This window comes from Gavia stellata, chromosome 8 (assembly GCF_030936135.1).
Source record: "Gavia stellata isolate bGavSte3 chromosome 8, bGavSte3.hap2, whole genome shotgun sequence".
Classification (NCBI taxonomy): Eukaryota; Metazoa; Chordata; class Aves; order Gaviiformes; family Gaviidae; genus Gavia; species Gavia stellata.
The window spans coordinates 22,618,813-22,639,596 of NC_082601.1; the positions used below are offsets into that span (position 1 = coordinate 22,618,813).

The following is a 20,784-nucleotide window of genomic DNA, read 5'->3' on the forward strand; positions in this document are numbered from 1 at the left end:
TCACAAAAGAAGCTAGTTTTAGTCATGTGACTGTGGGACTGTGGTTCTTAAGTCACTTAGGCCATCTGGAAATTTTAAACAGTAAGATAAAAAGGGATGGGATGGAATTACTGGCTCAAGCCAGTAGAACTCCAAACCTTCATACCCAAGCCAGGAGAGAATTCCTGCAGCACACATGCCACCTGCTGGCACACCTTCTTAAAAGAACTATCTCATCCAACTGTATGGATGAAAAAAAATAGGGCTGGTATAGAAACAGGCCTGCAGTACGCAGAGCTATTGAATTTTTATGCAGTGCTGAAGCCAGGACTGAGAGTGCAGAAACAGACACTTCACTCCTAGTGCAGTACAATAGTCTCCCACTTGCACCAGGTCCCTGAGCTGTACCAGAATGCACCAGCAAGCTGAAACCAGCACCTGAGATGCCAGAGCAGGAGCGGGCCGCAGTGCTTGGACTGGGAAAGCAGAGATGTGGGCAATGCAGCTGTGCTGCCTGAGCTGGATGCCTGCTGAACACCTCATTCTGCACGAGACTTTGTAACTTTTCTCAAAACCACTTCAGTCCTACCTTGACCTGGGCTGGAATTTCTGTGCTGCTTCACTGAGCAGCAGAATCTACCCATAATCTTTATCCTGTGAAAGCAAGAACAAAGTCCAGCAGTACATTAGCTGAAAAATAGAATTATACAATATTAAGCAATACCTCTGCATATATTGGGTTTTCAAAATTAGTGTTTTGTTTCATTTTTCTCTTGAAGAAACTCCACTTTGATTCCTGAAATATAAAAATTATTAGAACTTTACACACTTTTCTCAAAGCTTCTCTGGAAACCAACATCACTGTTGTTGGATTTCACTTGCACTGACTGCTACTAACTCAGTGATTTCAGATGGATGTTCTTACATTACCATGTTGTAACTCTAAGCATGGGAGCCAACTTTCTTTTCTGCTAGATAATCAGTTATGGGTATTTTACCTAAAGCAGTACTCACAAGGCTAGGCCAGAAGGCAATAGAAGTAACTAAATTAATTCTTGGAAGCCTATCACTCCAGACAAGTCAGTCAAAGAGGAAAAAACTGTCTTGAAAACAAGAGAAACTACTGAGGGCATGAAACTACAACAGGTTGACAAAGCTGTCATTTCAAAGCTCATCAGAGGTGCTTTTTAGTGCACAATGTGTGAAAATTGTCCTGTAAACAAGTCACCATCAGCTCATTCAGATGGATTTTAAGACATAAAAATATATCTTCCATGAATCATGAATAATCTAGATGATACAATACTTTGACCTTGATTGTTAAAATGTCCTGCAAGAACATATAGAACAAGTGTCTTAAATGTCTTTGCTAGCACTTTTAAATATGGATAAAATTACAAATAAATGTGAAAAAAATTATGACAGTGCACTGACTAAATGTCTTATTTCAATTTTCCTTACCAAAAAAACTGGGTTCTCACTGTTTTAAACCAAAATGTAATTTTTCTTGGGTTTTCTTTTCATATTTTATAGGAGGGAAAAAAAGAAAAAACCCACACACTGTGTGGCTTCTATCAAGGTATAATTCATTAGGGGTTTACAAATAATTGTTAAAAGTCCAAAGTAAAGCCTTAGTTATAATCATTTCTGCTGAGAAGCAATGACAATTTACAGCATTTACATTACAATTTTCAGACTAGCATCTGCCCTCAAAATGGAGCACAACAAACAGTGAAAGGAAGCAATCTGTTCCAATCTAGTCACTCCAAAATAACTGCATGGGCCAGGAAGAAGAGGGGGTTTAATCCCCCTGTGTGCCCTGGGCAATTCTGTGCTTGCGCTGCTTTTTTCTTATCAAACTGTTCCTGACCAGCTCTTCTAAATCTTGTAAATATGGTCCAGTTAGTTGGACTTGATGCAGATTATATGCCAACTCCATGGCATTATTTAAAGAGAATTTAAACTATATTGCAGCTTCCCTAATAATTCAGTTTCCTTGATCTGGAGCACAAAACAAACAAAGCAGCCTTAAAGCATTTCTGTGTCCTACCTGAGGTGCATCTGTACTCTGAGGGGGTTCCTTCGGACTAGCAGATATCACAGAGGCATACACAGGATTTTCAAAATTTTCATTTTCCTCGCTACCAGCTGCTGTTACCTGTAGGAGAAGAATGAAAATCAACGTTTTTTCAAAGAAGAAAAGAAGGTCATAAAGGAAAATGAAAGGTGAAAGTCAAGCCTAAGTTTCTCTTACATGCGTTGGCCGAACGACTGTAACTGCACTGGCTGTGCTAGCTCCACCATCTCTGGTTACATACATTGGATTTTCAAATGTGATCGGCTGTTTCCCTGACTCCACTGCAAAGTTTTCATTCTATGAAGGAAAAAAAAACCAAACAAACAACAACTGCAATGCAATAAACACCTCCATATTCCTAGAAATTAATTTATAGTCCAATTCTTCATCTCAGGGAACAACTCATGTTTACTTTCACATAGGCTTAGACAAAATCTAGCATTTGTTAAAATCATAACATTAGTTTACCATCCATTATTTTACTCCCTGACTTAGCAGCCTGGACCACTTATTGTTCCAATATTACCCCATTTCCTAGCTGGACAAAAAAATCCCACATTTCAATAACTGACTCAAAGTATTTTATGATGAGGAAAGATGAGTCCCACAAATCACATCTTCAACAGGGAAGAGATATCAAAGGAAGCATAACCTCAAAATAAATATTTCATTTTAGAGACTTTGAAATGACATACAAATTAATAAGCACTATCTGACATATAAAAGAATGGTATTAATTCATTTTGTCCAAGCAGGGAGATTGCTATATTTTTTGAGACAAAGCAGTAAGCGCATCCCCCTAGTTATAACATAGGAGTTATGTCAGAAAAAAAATGTTTCACAGTTTAGCCTCTTATCATAAATCAATACTTTACCTATGCATGAAGACCACTGTGTGGATAGCAGCTGCTTCAAACATATTGTGCCAAACCCTGAGCTGCAGCCACGGTGCTTGCAGCAGGTGGGCAAAGATGCTGAGTTAAGTATTCCTTAAGAAAATATTTAGTGCCACATAAGGATAGCCACCCAGGGCTAGCCAGCTAAGCATCAACAGGTAGAAATGTAATGAAAGGAAAACCCCACCCAGACTCACTTGTCCTGATCCTTGTCACAGCCCCATCACAGGAATAGTGAGGAATAACATGGGAACAGTACATCAGCTAGTTCTTTAAACCTGCCTCATTTCTACAAACCACTGCTTCATGCCATAAGGATTCACACTTTGAGCTATCAGAGTATAGCTCTTTACCACACAGCGAACTCTTGTTGGCTCCCTCAAATCAGCCTAGCTTGGCTAAGAACAGCCACACTGAAAAATACCCCTCTAACATATACTCATGCATATGTAATGTTAAAATTTCAGAAGGCACATCCCACAGTTCTTCGCTGCTGTAAACCAAACCCTTTGAATTCTTTCCCAGTGAGCTATACAATTTTTTTGTTTATATATTCTGAACACATAGGGAGAATTAATGCCACTGAAGTAGAAATAGCCTGTATCCAGACCTGTTATTAGCAATGTAAAAACTGTGTCAGTTGGACTTTAGCATGTCAATATGAGGCCAGAAAATTGAAAGTATCGAAAAGGTTTTCATGCATGAAAAAGATTTGAGATAATATTCAAGCCTAAAGCTATTTTCCCAGTATTTACTGAAATGTTCATATGGTTGTTTCATTGCACAAGCTGCTTAGTTTTAACAATGAGTGTGTTTCTTCATAATATATGTATATGACCTTTTTCGAGATAAGCTTATATTCACTAGCTGTTTCATTTCATATTAATTTACTGTCAGTTAAGTCTGTAATTTATCTTTAAAAGTTTAGGGATTTTCCAGCATAGACTTTGCAGCAACTGCACATTTTAACCTGCTCTACGGAACACAAAGGCCTTCAAAACATTCCTTGTTACATTTTCGTTTGCCTATTCATTCCTCGTATATTCCATGAATATGCTGAAATAGGAAGGGGGGTAATTGACTTAATTTCTACCACGTAAATCTTGAGAAAAGTCACATTATTTTGAAGAAGTCTGCATTTATCCTTGCCTTCAATTTACAAAAATCTATTTCAGGAAATTATCAATCAATGTTCACTTCTTTTTCTAGAGTACATTTATCATCTCACTATCTTTTTTATATAAAAGACTTCCCTCTATCAGCCAAAAATGACATTAAAAGAACACAATTTAAAAAAAAAATATTTCAGAACTAAACCTTACCATTTGCATTGCTCTGTCTATAGCAGAGTCTCCTCCAAAGCCAGAGACTCCTATGTCCATACTCACATCTGCTCCAGATCGGAAAGTTACCCCATTGCCATTTTCCGTAGATTTTACAAGACTGCTTAAACTAAAAAAAAAAAAAACCACAAACACAAAAAAAACCCCAGATGATACAGAAAGAGAACTTATAAAACAGATCCTTCTAGTTGTTCTTCTAAGCTTAATTATCACTTGGAATTTTTGCTGGCTATAAGCCAGCTAGCGAGGACACCAGAATTAGTATTCCTGCATTAGTTCAATGGTTCTTTTAACCTAAGTTAGCCCATTCAGAATGATCTCAAGTATCTTTATGTGTGCTCAAGTAGACATCAGATGAACTCAATGAATTACAATCCCCCCAAATCTATCTACATTTTTACTACTTTTACTTCAGTGTTGATTTACAGACAAATGTATGAATCCACTCAGTTATTCAAATTCATTGAAACTGATGTTAAAAAAAATGCAGCTGAAATTGCATACAAATTTGTGGATATAATTCCAACACCACCTATACTAAAGATGTTTATGCATGCAAATCATGAAGATACCTACAGAATACTGTTTTCATACAGGCAAATGTTCAATCTGCGTATAGATTTATGGTAACCACAAGTGCACATTAGATTTGCATGAGAACTATTGAAAATAGGCTGAAAGAACACTGTCAGGCTCAAAATAATAGGAGCAGTGAAAGATAGTAGTGAGTAGCCACATACAGGACCTTCGGCACAAAACTGAGCATGCAACTCTCAAAAAACATGCAACTACAAATCCACTGCAGGTTAACCTTTGAGTTCATTTTGTTGAAGCTGCCTAACTTGAAGGAAGACAGAAGCATTGAAATAATCTTTCCGTTTGTGTGTCCTCATTGGAGCTGGCTTGTGCTAAAACTCTTGCCTGCAGCTGGTGTGCTCTGCACATGCTTTACCAGTTGGCTCTGTAGGCATCAGCTGATTCAATTTAAAAAAATTTAAATCTTAGCTATGATTCCTGTACAAGTCCCATGTTAAGGGTAACAGCTAAGCTATAGCTTGAGTTAACTCTGCAGTAAAGGTATGAGTTAACAGTTTAAAGAGGGATTGAGCAATGGCAGCACTAAGGCATATTCATGGCAGAAATGAAAACTGAATCAAGCTTCACAGACAAAAAGCTGACATCTCCATTTCACATGGCCTCATAACTTATGAGAAGTATTGTTGAACAGTAAAATCCGAGTCAGTGCATTAAAATTTCTACTTGTTCACTATCTGACGATGCAGAAAATTTCTATTCAAGAAAGCAAGGAACAGGCAATTTCAGTGAGCAGCTTGGAGATCTCTTACAAGCTCTTTGTCCTGCAGGATTGATCCACACAAAAATTTTGCTCCAATTTAACTACATCAAGTCATAAATAAATTTAATTAATTCAGTGTAATCCTCCAGTGAGGAAGCAGTTATAGCTACATCCACATTACTGATTACAATGATTTAATTACACTGATTCAAGAGCTACTACTGTGAAATTGGTGCAAAGACTATGAAGATGCAGCTTTACGCCTATAAAAACACATAATTTGCTTAAAGCTAAAAAAATTTCGAAGCATCATATTCCGATACATTTTTTAAAAAAATAATTTAAAGTCATCACAAATATTTTTTCTTCATCTTCCTTTGATTTAAAACAAAATATTTTTTGAATGATATTTCACAAAGCTGGTTTTCACTGGACAGTATGGGTGTCAGGAGAGCAGGAACCTACAAAAAGCGCAGATTTCTCAGGCACTGGGAACAGATAGAAGTTCACTACACGTGCCCCATATTATTTTTAAACAGATTAATACAGTGTTGCAGTCGACCTCAGCCTTTCAATATTTAAAAGATCTCTTTGCCAGAATCATCTTCTGATGAAGTTTCATTAAAAATAGAACATATGTAACTATGGTCTTTTGTATCTTTTTGAACTGAATATCCAGTTCCAGTTCTGGTAAAGAGTCTTCTATATTGCTCATTATTTAAAAGCTAATTTACAAGTTAGAAGAATTTTACAATAGTGCTTTGTTACAAAATAATGATCATCTATGATATTGCTTGGAATCAAAAATCCACTGGAATTGCTGCAACATTGCACTTCCCCTATTCCAACAGAATAGGCACACAGCAAATAAACTGGATTTTTCAGAAATATTTAGGAACAAACATACATTTTCAGTGCACAGACATTCCAGCTATGAAAGCCTTCAAAACATACCTTGGTAGTTTGGGAAGCGCTGGTAAAAGGGAGCCTGTTCGTCTGTAGTTAAAAAAGCCTCCAACTGCTAATACTCCGATTATTATGATTAGTATGACTGTCAGCAACACTGCTACTGCTGCTATCAAAGACAGAAGAATAAGCAAACATTCAAGCAAGCACAGTTCAGTGTAAAAAAGAGCCCAGAGAATTATAAGCTTGATCCTGAACAGGTATCATAGTGAGGTATTATACATTCCTTAGCTCAAAATATCAAGTGTAACATATACTTGAAGCTTACTTGTTCCAGGAGGCACTCCCTTTGACAATCCTATTTCACAATAATTCCCAGTGTAACCGTAAGAACACCTGTAAGTGTAAGAAGGACAGCTGACTAAATGGCTTTTATTAAGTCTGGGATCTCAGCTTTATTATTATATTCTGTAATGTCTATCTACATGCCATAGATTTTAACTCCATGCTCAGTAATTATATATTTCACTGACTGTAAAGATAATACGTCTGCTGTCTTCATAGAATTAAAAGTGGAAATAAATAGTGGTGAGTCAGAAAACTAGTCACTGAAGTCAAAAGATTTGGTTTCAGCGGAGCATCGGTGGCACCTACTGGCTATTCCAAGCTATGTTTACTGAGCATTACTTCTCCATTGTTACAATTTTTTGACATAGCCTTTTACTAGAATCTTCAGAGGTTTGCCTTTCTGGTTTTTTGTTTGGTGTTTTTTTTCCCCAAACTGATGCATTTACATTGCTTACTTACTGATATTTTTATGCGTATATGTTTTCTGTCATTGTTACAAACATGCTACTGCAGATGTATGACATCTTCTGAAGCATTTCCAACACATTTCAAAGAGTTTAATTGTTTTGTGAGACTAAATCAGCACAATCTGACCCAGGACTACCTTAACAACATACTGACTTACTTGCATTTCGGAAGACCACTTTCATCTATATAGCATGTTCCTCCATACATGCACCTGCATGCTGGTGGCATTGTGGGAGGGGATTCAATAGCTGCAAAATTTGAAGGCCACATATGTGTTAACAAGACACCTTCAACAAAAGAAATACTACTATAGAGCATTTTATTATCTCTAAAGAACTTGCATATGCAAACTCACAGGCTACTTTTCAGAAGCTTTGCTTTTAATAGCACATGCATTTGTTGCTCTTATATTTATTCTTCTGCCAAATTAGCTTATTTTAATTGAAGTAAAACCTGTTCTCGGAAAATAATGATTTGTTCAGTAAAAGTATGCGGAGATAGCTCAAAAGCTGTACATCCCATCACTTTCTTTTCCCCACGCAATGCAGCCCAGCACCACCCTTCAGATCTCTCCATTCAGAAAGCAGCAATACTTTATCTCCTTTGTCCAGACTCTCCATCTAACCAGCTGGAAGTTGCACAGAGAAGGCCAAACTGTGATGCATTTACTTATGAAGAAAAGCAGTAGATGGAAATGCACATACAGGAGGGCCCTCTAAACTCTCATATATCCTGACAGTGAGAATGAGAAAGAAATCCAAAGTCCTTGGAGTTTTCTGTCAGTACAGAGCACAGGCTGACAGCTTGGCACCACATAGCACAGAAGCCTGTTCTTCATCGTGTCAGTGTTGCAGCTGCATTCCAGGAGCCCTGAGGTGCCCAGGTGACAGTGCTGCCTGAGCTAGCACAAACACAGAGCTAAAAAGGTTCTGATGTTATTCTAATGCTGAGTCAAGTGAAAAAAAAAAAAAAAAGTGAAATTTCTTGAAGTTCTACTAGTCTTCAGTAAGAGCTCAGGATATGCCGTCAGAAAAGTGTAGTTCACATAGGAAAAGCTCTGGATCTTAGACATCATTATAGGCTACAAATTAAGGATGGACTTTGACACTCTGTCTTAAACTGATAAGTTAGACCATAATACTTTTGTCATATATTTTTTATCAGCCAGAGGTAGAGGAAGTCTGTTGTTACAATGTTCCTTACAGGTAAAACTCCCTTCAGGTAAATGGGATAAAAAAAGGAGAAATGCAGAGGTCTTACAGGCTGTGTTTCTCAGTAGCTGCAATATGGGGAAAGGACCAAATAAACCAAATGTCTATACAAAAGCTATGTTTGGTCAGTACATCAATTATGGCAGTCACAGTTCACTGGCTAAAAAATTTGCTTAAAGGAAAGGTAAAAACTGAACTTCAAAAATGGAGACAGTACTGTACATCCTATGCGCTGTCTCCTCCTTTTTCTCAAAATAAGTTCAAACACAGTTTTCTTAATTCCTGGACATTTTATGTAAATCAGTTTCAGCAAAGAATAGCAAATGCAGTGTCCTCAGAGCAATAAACAGCAAATAGCAAATGCAATCAAGAGTGTTATTGATCCCTAATTTAAACATGTATTGCACACTTCCATTCACTATTACATCATATTACTAGCTCCTCTTTCTGCAGCTCACACCATGTGGCAATAGGAAAGAGCATTAACAATTACTATGAAAATGTAATTTAGAGGTAAAGCAGTGTAAAAAATTATGACATTTTCTCTTTTAATGCAAAAATAAGAGAATTCAGAGAAGATTAATAATAGAAAAGATGCTAGACATAATGTTATAAAGCACAATTTATTAGAGGTATGTTGCAAGGACAAGCACAAGGACATCTGGCTACCACCCACATCACTGTAAGCTAAGAATGCAGACTCTCAGCTAGAGAAATAGAAATCCTGCAGTGGTATGCTCTTTCTTCTCAGGAAAGGCTGAGCAATTCTATTTTATTTGCACTCCTGGAAGCGCTGGGGGGGCTCTGCTGCAATGCAACAACAAAGCACTAAATTCTAGTGCTTAGAAGGCTTCCCAGTGTATGACAATTATCTAGAAGTTATCTCTGCTCACACTGCGAGTTCTGTAAGCTTTGTTTCAAGTTTCTATTGTATGTTATACAGATCAAACAATACCTTGTACAGAATTGTAAACATAATTGTAAACCATAATTTGTCAGAAATTTTGTAGTTCTGAAATCAATGCATTTGAAAAAAATCAAAAAATATTTAGGAATTTCAAAACAAAAATCAGAAACTGTGACCAATTTTGCAGCTGGATCTGGACTGGTTGGAGTGATATATCTATATCCATTTTACAAATTACATGCAAAAAGATTAAATGAAATGCACAAGGTGACCACAAATCAGTGATGGCTGAGAACAGAAGCCATATGTCCTGACTTACCAACATCTATTGTATCATCTAGCTCATCCCTCCATATTTCTAATTCAGTAATGCATTTGCATTTCTAAGGAAAAGCTTCCTTTGCTTTCATTTCCAGTTTGACAAATTGTTCTACCTGCATCACACTCCGTGCTGCTGCCTGCTATGAATCGAGTCCCTTGAGGACAACTGCAGGTGTACCCTCCTGGTCTCAGCAAGCAGAGGTGGCTGCAGACATCTTTACAAGGATTAGGCACTGAAAAAAAAAGTGATGAAGGCAGTTAAAGAAGCAATGCAGCATATTCCTGAGGTAAGACACTACTGACTAGGGAATTGCCCTGTATTTCATCAATATCACACACCAAAAATCTAAACAAGTCTAGATCCATTTTTTAAAACAACTGATGCCCAAATACCACATTTATATCAAAACCTTCTCTCTGCCTTTTCTTACATTCTTAAGAGACAGACCATGGCTGTTGGGAGCCAGCATAGCACCAAAAAACACCTGAACATCTCCAAGCAACATGGAGCTTTCTGATTCTGAAAGCTAAAACACCTTTAAAAGAGGGGTATGCTGGATGTTCCTCTGGACACCCTCCCCTGTGATTACTGTGGACATGTCATAGCTGAAGTATCTCCCCCCTGAAGGCAGTATTAAATGGCCAGCACTTCATGTGTAACCAGGACAAATTCATATCGCGACTGCCACCTCCATGACAACTCCAAGATGCGAGGGGAAGAAGAGAAAGGACAGGGTCATAACTTAGAACTAAGAGACTCTAAAAGACCAGTGTGTGGTATTCCACTGTTGATTTCACTTTGGGTACGCAGAAAATACTTGCCAGTCTCTGTTCCATTTTTAGGTTTTCAGAAATAAGTATTATCATATAGGGATAGACATGTTATCAGAAGATTACTAAGCTCTTTGAAGACATCAATACCAATTTCGATCTCATAGCAAGGAACGGCTCACCAAGATGCTGATTACCTACCTGACTGATTGTATCTGTGCTGGTGATAGATGCGGACTTGAGTAAGCCACGGATTTACAGTCAGCACTTTCACTTTTTCTCCACTTCCAAATTTATCTTTCTTCCAGACTTCTCCTCGTTCTTTCGCTATCCAATACAAATGGCCTTCAAAGACATCAAGGCTGTATGGACTGCCTACTTCTCAAAGGAACCAAACAACAAACTGTCAGCAAGCAAACTCTCTAGCAGGAGCGATAAAACTGCGGTTGTCCTTCAGCTTAAATGTATCATCTAATCCTTTCATTTTAAGACATTTGCAGCTATATATATACATCTTCACATGCCTGACTACTTCATGCCCCTGTACCTGCAGACTGTTTAATAATACACATAAAAAAGCCAGAATCCAATTTTCTACATTGTCCCCTATTTGGGTCATGTACATTACCCTCAGGGAATCTAGTTACCAGGCATAATGAGCTCTGAACATGGTGTGCCATTTATCCCTGTATAAAGGAGGAGAAAACACTACCAAGACTTACTCTTGGAAAAGCTCCCAAATCTAGCCCCAGTTGTGAAGCCCAAGTGCTTCTTAGCCTACATCTTGGTTACTACTACATTAATTGCATAGTTAAGTTCTTACCTCCATGTAATACTATGGTTCTGTCTGTCCCATCAGGTCTCATGGATTCAATTATATTTTCTTTAGAATCACTCCAATAGATCCTATCATTGTTCAAATAATCAATAGAAAGACCTGTTGGCCAGCCAAGGTCTTCAGAGACCAGAGTTTGTCTTTGTTGTCCATCCATCCAGGCACATTCTATCTTTGGCTGCCTTCCCCAGTCAGTCCAATACATGAGCCTAAAAGGACAGAACCAGAATTTAATATAGTTCAGAATTTGGTCACCATGATTATCCTTCAGAGTTTCATAGAAAAGGTCATCTGTGGAATAAAGATCTGTTCAGCAACCTATGTTTTGCAGACGTCATCAGGAAAGTCACAGATACTTCACTGAACAAGCTTGTTTCAAGTACAGAAGATAAATACCAAAAGAAGAATGTTTGCATCTTGTGTCCTGATTTGGAAAGAGAGTGGTTTAATGACAGTCTCTCATTCTCAGTGGAAGAAAAATTACTGTGAACACTGAACATCCATCAGTCATGATAAAGCTGCAGACCCCAGGTGACTTCAGGGAGCCATGCTGCTTTACTCCAGCTGAGAGAAGCACGTATCGCAGTATCTGGTGATACATCATATAATACAAGATGTAGCAAGCACAGCTGTTGAATGTAACAGTGCATTTACATTGCCTTCCACTGTGAAGGAGGCTATGTCTGTATTGCTTGAAGCTAGTAAAGAGACATTCCCATCAATTCCCCCATTTCAATAGTAACAGAGAAATTCGGTGGGCGCATAATACTGTAGAAAGGAGATTTTTATCTGACCTACCTGGTGTTGTCACCAACAAAAGCACCCGTATGAAATCTAATCCTGAAATACTTTCCCAAGTACACAAATTTCCTAACATTAGTAAAGGGAAACTCCAGAAAGCATTCCCTTAGTCTTTCCTGTAAAGTTTACCATTGTGGGCTTTTTTGGTATTGAATAGCACTGAAAATAATTCTGGGAAGTCCTGTAGTACTTACCCACGTTTTGGATTGACAGCAATAGCTGCTGGTTGATCCAGTAGAGAAAAGATAAGCCATTTTCTGTACCGTCCATCTAATTTTGCCACCTCAATGCGATTAGTCCCTGCATCAGTCCAGTAAAGATGTCTGAATTACATAAAACAAAAAACGTTCCAAAAGTAAATAGTTTATACTTGGGAGAGGAATAAAAAAAAATCTTTTTAAGAAAAGCTATATGAAACCTGAACGAAATTAATATAATGAAGCTGCATTGATTATATCTGAACTTTTTCAGTCTGGAACATACAGACCCTATATATAGGTGAGTTTAGCAAATGTGATCTATTGGCACACTAGTTTTCTCCTCTGACAAAGTTTTGCAGCTGCCTCTGTCCCCTGTCAATCTTCATTAAAGGGCTACTGAGAACTTTCATTGTTACTTTTAAGCACCAGAGGTGGCTAATAAGCATCTTTAAAGATTCAGTTTTCCAGGAGACAATGAGGTTCATTACAAATAAAAATTTATTTACCATGTAATTTATATGGCAAGTCTGAAGGTATCCAGCTTATTAGTCCACAGCTCCTCTCTAGACTTTTGTCTTCTGACAGAAATGTTAATGAATAAATTGTTACCACATCAGACGCAAATGCTTTTAGTCCTTACAAACAGGGCACTCAGTCTACTATGCATTGAATTTTGCTTATCTTTATCATCATGGCTTTATTATATTTTTCACCTTAGATAATAAACATACTCATAAGTATGCACTCACTAATCACACCGTGCCTTCTGATGGAATAAATTTCCTCATAATTGGCTTGGGAATGTGAGAAAATACTATAATTCCTATTTTGCAGATGGGCAGAAGGACTAAGTGTCTAAGGTTTTACATAATGTGCAGACACTTGAATATGTTTTTTTTAAAATACATTTCAACATTGTTCTGGAATCAGTGTAACACTATGAAGTGCTGAGGATGCTACTCTCACCAGGATGCTGGTGATACATATTCTCTATCCTGGCACTCCTGATCATATAGATTTGTGAATAGAAATTCGGACACCCCCTTCTGCCCTCAGAGGCATATGGTTTTCCAGGTGGCCTACAGTTCACAAAGCAAACAGCAAAATAACCTGAAGGCTAGCCCAGACCTTAATACATCTATCTCATATTTAAAAACTGCTGGAACAAAAGATACGATTTTCCACTTCTTTTTTTCCATCATGACTGGCACAATTTTTCAGGCTAGTGAATCACTTCAGCCAGCCAGACTGGCTTTATCCTGCTCTAGAAATCAGGGTGACATACTGCATGAGCAACTCCATAACTATTTCATAGGACACAACACCTAACATAGCATACATCATGTAACATAGCATACATCACCTAACACAAACAGTATAGACAATGAAAGCTACATATCAGGCCCCAAAGTGGAATAAGTCTTTTCCCAATCTTTGCTTACTCATACAATAGCTTTTTGAATCATTAGGAAAAAAAAAAAAAAGAACTACAGCTATGCCTGTCCACCACATCATTTAACAGTTCCATTGAAAATAAGAAATTACACCATCAGCATCAGAGTCAAACTCCCAAAAGTCATGCCCAACTTTCTCCCAGCTTTTCTCCAAGGGAGGGAAAATAAGCAGTGATCTCATGATTTCTAGAATTAAGTTAAAAAATTGCCATGTTTTAGCCTAAAAAAATGCACAGCCAACAAGAGAGAGAAAAAACTCTGAGACACAATTACAAAAACATAACCATTTTCTGAGAAAACACATATATTCATCAGACTTCAGAGCTGCTTCTGCTTTGAGATTAGCTCATATAGCACAAGGCTGGTAAGAAAGGAGCAAAGATAAAAGACAAATTCTGTTATGGATTGGGGAGGTCTCCTTCCAACAGCAGAGGAAGCTTGTTCCCTGGAGCTTACCTGTGTCCTTGAAGATGAATTCATCTGACATGAAGGCCCGTGTATTATCACTTTAGTGATGCACAACTGATCTGCCAGTTGTGGAGCAATGCAAGTTTCCTCAGAGAATACACGATGCAGTCAGCAACATGCATTTGACCTATTAACCTACTGTCTGGGCAAACAGATCTTACTATATTCTTTTGAACTACCTTGAGACTAGATATCTTCAAAGACAGTTCATAAGGAAGAAGAAAGTGGATTTTGCACTGCCTTATCAGACCCTTGACACACTCCATGTACAGCATTTTTCTAGCTTTTCAGCGCACTTACCTTCCAACCCAGTCAACAGCTAACCCATCAGGATTAACTATGTACTTCAGATTCAAGTCAACTTCCTTTGTAGGATTGTTCCTACTGCTGTCAAACGTAGGCAAATAAGCACGTTTGATGGCTCCAAACTCAGAACCCTGTCCCAGAATGCTGAAGTACACAATACCTTCAAAAAAGATGACAGAGATTATTTTTAATGTCTAGTTATTCCATACTTCTGGAAAATTCTAATCTTTCTGAGGCTGTTATGTGAAGATACCAGACCCATTTATTTATGAATAACACGGAGTTGCCTGTTTAATTAAATTACACTGTGTTAGTATGTAAATTTTTAAGCCGTTCATCGTAGGTAAGATGCACCTCTAAAATCATCTTGATTTAGATTATCAAGAAATACGTAACACATTTTTCAAAAGTGGAGGGTCTTAGCTTTGAAGCCTTTGCACATGATTTTGAGAGTAATTCAGACTCTCATGACCCTAAAGAGCAAGTATGGCCCAGGACACTGGCCCTGTGAAAAAGGCAAAATCAGGGAAGCTGATAAAGAGGTAAAGATATAAGCTAATATAGGGATCTACTGGCCACTCCTGCTTAGTGTAAGGATTACTTCTTGCAAGACTTGAACCAGGTTTGGGGACTGGCAGAGGCAGAGGAGGAAGGGGTTCATTTATAGCAATTCTATTCTACTGCATAATCCTAAAGAGCCACAATTCCACAGTTGAACTCACACCAGAGCTAAAGGAAAAAAGAACAAAACCTAGCTACACTGAATTAAAGTATTAGAAGGAACCACACTGATGCTGAAGAATGAGTAGAGGGGAGGGACACATTCAACCAACACCTGGCCAGTTAATCTAATTTGATTCTGATTTCCAGCATAAATACAATACCCATGCTGCAGAAATACATCTTTTTAAACCGACCATTGCATGGCTGAGTGTTAATGTTCTACACATACTTACTCAGGCCTATCCCTTCAGGGTCCCAATCATAATCCAGAGCTTGGATGCGCTCCTGGTTATCAATATAGTCAGAGTACTGTTCTGATGAGATATTGTATCTTCGAATCCGCACATTATCTGGCAGCAGTAACAAGGGAGGATTACCTGGGAAATAATAATGAATTTTGCTTTTATGTATTTCTCATTTTAGAAGAAACAGATGAAAGTCACTTCTAGTCAAAACTAAACTGGGGTTTTCCCAAGTTCTGTCTGAATAAGAAGCAGAAGGAACACAGGGCCACTTCTAAAGCTTCAGAGCTATTCAAACATCTTGGCTTTGCAAAATTCATTAAAAACTCTGGAAATCCTTACTGCTGAGGATAGTATTATCCTTTTCACCATAGATTTTGTGCAGGAATAATCATTAAGGGATAATTCCTTAAAAATTCTTGAACATTACAGTGTTGGCATATCACCACCTCACATCTCAAAAATAGGATGCTGCTATACACTGTGCAGTTCAGCTCCCTGCCTCAAAGTATGGGAAACAATTTTGAAAGTACGAATAAATTGCTGGTAACTTGAGCCATGACCTCTCTGAGTTCTTTTACCTGAAAGTCTTTAAATCCTAATGTTTCCACATTCAGGTGAATGCTTTCCTACCCAGCCACAGGTTAATTTGGGGTTAGCCTTAATAGTCTAATAATTTGGCTATCAGCAGTGTCAGTATCACCTGGCTCATTTTACTGGTGAGAAAATTTAATTGTTCAGCCCCTTTACTAAGGACAAAGCCCAGCTGGGAGTCATGGACTTAAATCCTAGGCCTTCTTCCAGAGAAGTTCTCCTACATTAATCACATCTTCACAGAGCCAATGAGAAATAACAAGGCATTCACCTAGGAAAGGAAAATCTCATTTACCAGTGCCTTTTCCAACTAAAAATCCTCAATTTCCTATGAATTGTTCATTTGAACACAATCCTTTTCCCTCTAAGTCATGCCCAACTACGGGAGAATAAGGCAAGTGACTCAATTCTCTAATGAACATACAATTCAGTGTAGAAATTAACAGCATTTCCAATATATATATATGCTGTTACAGGAAAAAGGGGACCTAATATTCTGTGCATGTTCTGAAAATGCCTACTGATCAGGCCTGCAGCAGACACAGGCATAGGAAGCCCCCATTTGTGAGTGCTGGGAGCTTGTACTACAGTGGTAGAGTTGTAGGCATACACAGAAGTAGAACTTTAGGCACAACAGATTTCATGATGTTATCTGCTAACAATCATGTTACCTTCTCTCACTTAGCCTTGAAAACTTTAGATGTCTTCCTGAATAAAGCCTATGAAGAAGGGTTTCAAAGAACTAGATTTCTGACACAGGCACATAAAGAGGAAGCCAGGCAGAAACTCAGGTGCAAATGCCCTTTTGTATTTCCAGTCTCATGCTCAACAGTAAATATTTGCTGAATTAGGCCCCTGGACTGGAGACCCGGACACCTGGTTTTTTTTGTATGATTTGTCATATTAAAAATAATTTCTAGGTTTCAATGCCTAGAGCAGCAGGCAGTTTTGTTCATGGGCATTCTGTTCTGAAGATTTTACTATTTGATTAACTACACCATATTTCTATCATGTATCTCTTAAAGCGTAAGTACTTTTCTAAATACAATATTGTTTCTGTCTTTTATATAATACTGCTACATTGTCACTTTTTTCTATTTTCTTCAGCTATTTATTATTACTGTTCTATTATTATTATTTGCTGAATCAACTCTCTACCTATTCAATGACTGTCGCACACTGTAGTCACTGCCCTGAGGTAAGATAAAAAGCTAATGATTGACGTTAAACATTGGCCAAAGCCCTTCTGTTTGTGTGCATCAGTCCATGAACAATGAATGGCAATCTGTCATCAAACTGCCTTTGATTTGTACCAGTTTAATGCAACTTTCTTCTGATGCATTATTTTGTTGAGAAAACCTAAACTTCAGGAATAGGCAACATTAATTTCCTTCTGATGACAACCACAGGATAAGCAGGTTTTTGTTTGCAGAAAATTTCAGGAGAAAGGAAGGCAGGCATCCAAACCAAGACATTATTTCTAATATTTACGGTTGGAAGCAGAGATGAGCACTTCTATTCCTGATTATGGAATGGGTGGAGTACACAGATAATATTATTACAGAATAAAGTTTGGTTTTCATTATCCCCTTCCTAAAAAAGATAGGATTATATTCATTAAGTTGTTGTACTCCACTTGCTCTTTACAGGTAGCAATCAATCTTGCTATCAGTTAACATACCATTAGCTGCACACTGTTTCCCTTGTTGATCACCCACAGACCTGAAGCCATCCGCACAGAAACATTCATAGCTTCCTTTGGAATTCTTGCAGTCCTGGGTGCATGTTCCAAAGATCTCACACTCATTGATATCTAGATGTAAGTAGAGAAAAGACACCTAGAGCTTAATCTCTTTCTTCCACATGCTGGTCACCTTTACTCCATGAAGAGGTAGGTTTGTCCCTTCCCCACGTACTCTAAAAGATCAGTGACCTAATAAGTGATCTTTAACATCAGCATCTGTTATCTAACAGAACTCCTTATCTGTCATCTACTGTTTAACATGTCTTAGCTACAGATTGCTCCTGCTTACCAGATTGCTTTTCAGAAAAACATTTTTTATCGTGTATTTTTGTGTTAAATCACCAAGGAAAGACAAAAGATGAGGCATGACTACAATGAGATACAAGAGCAAAGCCTTCTTAAAATGCTGAAGCAAAGATACCTAGTCCTCAGAAACAATATCAACAGGAACGAATATGAGGGGTGGCCTTGGATCATATTTAATAAAATTACACAAATTGCCCACAAGAGCCGGGAGCAACAAACAGAAGCGTTCTCATCAAAACATACTGAAATGGTAACTGTGAAGGTACTATGTTGCATGACCATGAACCATGGCCTTTGGGTAGACTCCTCACCGTGGCTTATCTGCATATAACCAGGGCAAAAGTATGGCACAACAGACCTTTACTGGAGGTCTGTTCTGGAGCAGAACAGAAGGAGAGTATATATAACCTTCAGTAAGTTTTCTTTCAATATGGAAAAAAAAAAAGCCAGCTAATTTCTGTCCCTCAGATTGCAAGGATATGACAAAACCTATATACAGTAAAGCAAAAACATATACCTACAGCCACCAAAACCTTAAAACAAGTCTGAACTGTGGAGCCAGTTCTTTGTTGAATGAGGCCTGCATGTTAGAAAATGCGATTCAGTAGCAAAGCTTTTTAAGAAGCATCTGCTAAATGTATAAAAATCCTGTTAGAATGCAAAAATGGGTAGTCACATTAGAATGATGAAGTGACAGGTCACTGAACACTTATCAGTGGGAAGATGTTTAGAAGACTGAAAATACCATCACAGGAGTTTCGGTTAGTTTCACTGGCCTTGTACCCTGGCCTACAGGAACAGATAAAGCCTCCTTCATTCAGGTTGGTACAGTTATGTTCACAGATATTTTCTGCACAAGTTCGCTCTGTTCCAGGATCTGGAAAAAAAAAGTAAATTATACAATTACAACCAAAAAATAAAAGTGATAAGGGGGAGGTGGGTGTTGTAATTTTGATCATTATCATTGAAAATGGTTTTCAAGTAGATGTTAGTTTTCTTTCCTTTTTTTCTAACTGGAACTCAATTATTGTGAACATCTCTTCTCTAAGGCATAACTAACTAGAAGAGGGTGGCAAATGCTGATCAGGACAGCTGTCAACTAAGAAGTTTAACCTGTAGAAATAAGTGAATAGGGTCAGGATAAGAGCCATAACCATCCAAGCTCACCTTCCTTAAGAGAAATGGCATTCTACATTACCACCAATCTCCAGCAACTGCAGAAACTATTTGAGACTTGACTCTAACTTCTACCTTTGCCAACCTACCTCTTTCTTAGCCAGTCCTTTCTTATCAGCTAAACAAAAGATGTTCTCAATTGCTATCATGCACAATACAGGCCCTACATTATTTATATCTTGAAATTAGAGAGATGACAGCTTCTTCATGCTGTACCTAATTCTAAAGCCTACTGAAGTCAATACAGGTTATTGCACAGAATGCACTGCCCTTTAAAACATGCCTATAATGGAAAAGGCAAGTCAGGGATAATAGATACTCTGTAACAGATAATGAAAATGATACCCTTGTCAAAGTACATATAGAATACATATACACAAAGTACTTTCAAACTCAAATCTGTTATATAAGTAGAAAAAATAATTAATATGTTTATTGACAGAGCATGAGAAAAAAATACAGATGTATGGCAAAGACATTACATTAAGCTGATTATCTCCTTTATACATATACATTCCAGTGCTGATTAAATTAAGTTTAAACAGCTCAATTTCATATATATGTAGAAGCATAAATTCATTGTACACACACACACATAAATATTCTATTTTCTCTATAACACAGATATTTGATGTTGGGAAGGCTACAAATGTTACCATCTGATCTGCATTCACATCTATCCCCAAACAGTAGAATGCTGACTACCAGAAGGTGTCTGGTTTGCACTGTTTCATATCCTTTTTACACTTTTATATTTTCATCAAGTCATTGCATTAGGTTATATTACCTAAAGACCTTTGGGATGGTATGTGAAACAGTGAAACCAGCTGCTTCAAAATGGACTGCACGATAGGCTTCTGAGTTATTTGTGTTTTGCAAGTATGCTGGATTGTAAATCACCAGTGCATCATTTGGCACACTTTCACTTGAAGCCATCAAAGCCTGACAAATTGAAATTGCAAGTACATGCTTATATTATCACTCTGCAGCTGTCTATATATTGATATAAAAAGTTAGGAATTTTTTTTTCCAGATTTCATGAGAATACTCTCTCTTGCCTCAAAGTTCAAGTCAAATCTTTTGCATCTAAATAGATGCTAGTAAATTTATAATCCATAGTTAATGAAAGTTGTGCATAGGATCTGAGAGGGCCCTCATACTTAGTATGCTGCTCAAGAAGAAACATGTATTGTTATCAGTTTCAGAATTGTTTATTTCAATAGCATTGTTATTTTCTATTCTACTGATATTATTACTTACTGCAGCCCATTTCATCAAAATGGTCTCCACAGTCATCATAATTGTCACAGACATAATGTAGAGGAATGCAATTTCCATTACTACACTTGAATTCTTCAGTTGTACAAGGTCTTGGAGTTGGTTCTCTACCTACAGTCAAAAAGAGAAACAC

At 37.6% G+C, this 20,784-nt stretch overlaps 1 protein-coding gene across 1 annotated transcript in view; it reads right to left on the reverse strand.

The window, feature by feature from the left end:
- Positions 1-20,784, reverse strand: part of LRP2 (LDL receptor related protein 2) — a 128,217-nt gene that overhangs the window by 563 nt on the left and 106,870 nt on the right. Inside the window, exons 63-78 of the mRNA XM_059820541.1 lie at positions 20,634-20,762; positions 18,943-19,074; positions 17,829-17,960; positions 15,545-15,688; positions 14,583-14,748; positions 12,355-12,483; positions 11,348-11,568; positions 10,726-10,902; positions 9,867-9,986; positions 7,472-7,562; positions 6,827-6,894; positions 6,547-6,667; positions 4,275-4,404; positions 2,234-2,353; positions 2,030-2,137; positions 704-775 (exon numbers count right to left, since the gene is read on the reverse strand). Of these exons, the coding sequence (XP_059676524.1) occupies positions 704-775; positions 2,030-2,137; positions 2,234-2,353; positions 4,275-4,404; positions 6,547-6,667; positions 6,827-6,894; positions 7,472-7,562; positions 9,867-9,986; positions 10,726-10,902; positions 11,348-11,568; positions 12,355-12,483; positions 14,583-14,748; positions 15,545-15,688; positions 17,829-17,960; positions 18,943-19,074; positions 20,634-20,762 (2,060 nt within the window). The remainder of the gene's footprint in view (positions 1-703; positions 776-2,029; positions 2,138-2,233; positions 2,354-4,274; positions 4,405-6,546; positions 6,668-6,826; positions 6,895-7,471; positions 7,563-9,866; positions 9,987-10,725; positions 10,903-11,347; positions 11,569-12,354; positions 12,484-14,582; positions 14,749-15,544; positions 15,689-17,828; positions 17,961-18,942; positions 19,075-20,633; positions 20,763-20,784) is intronic.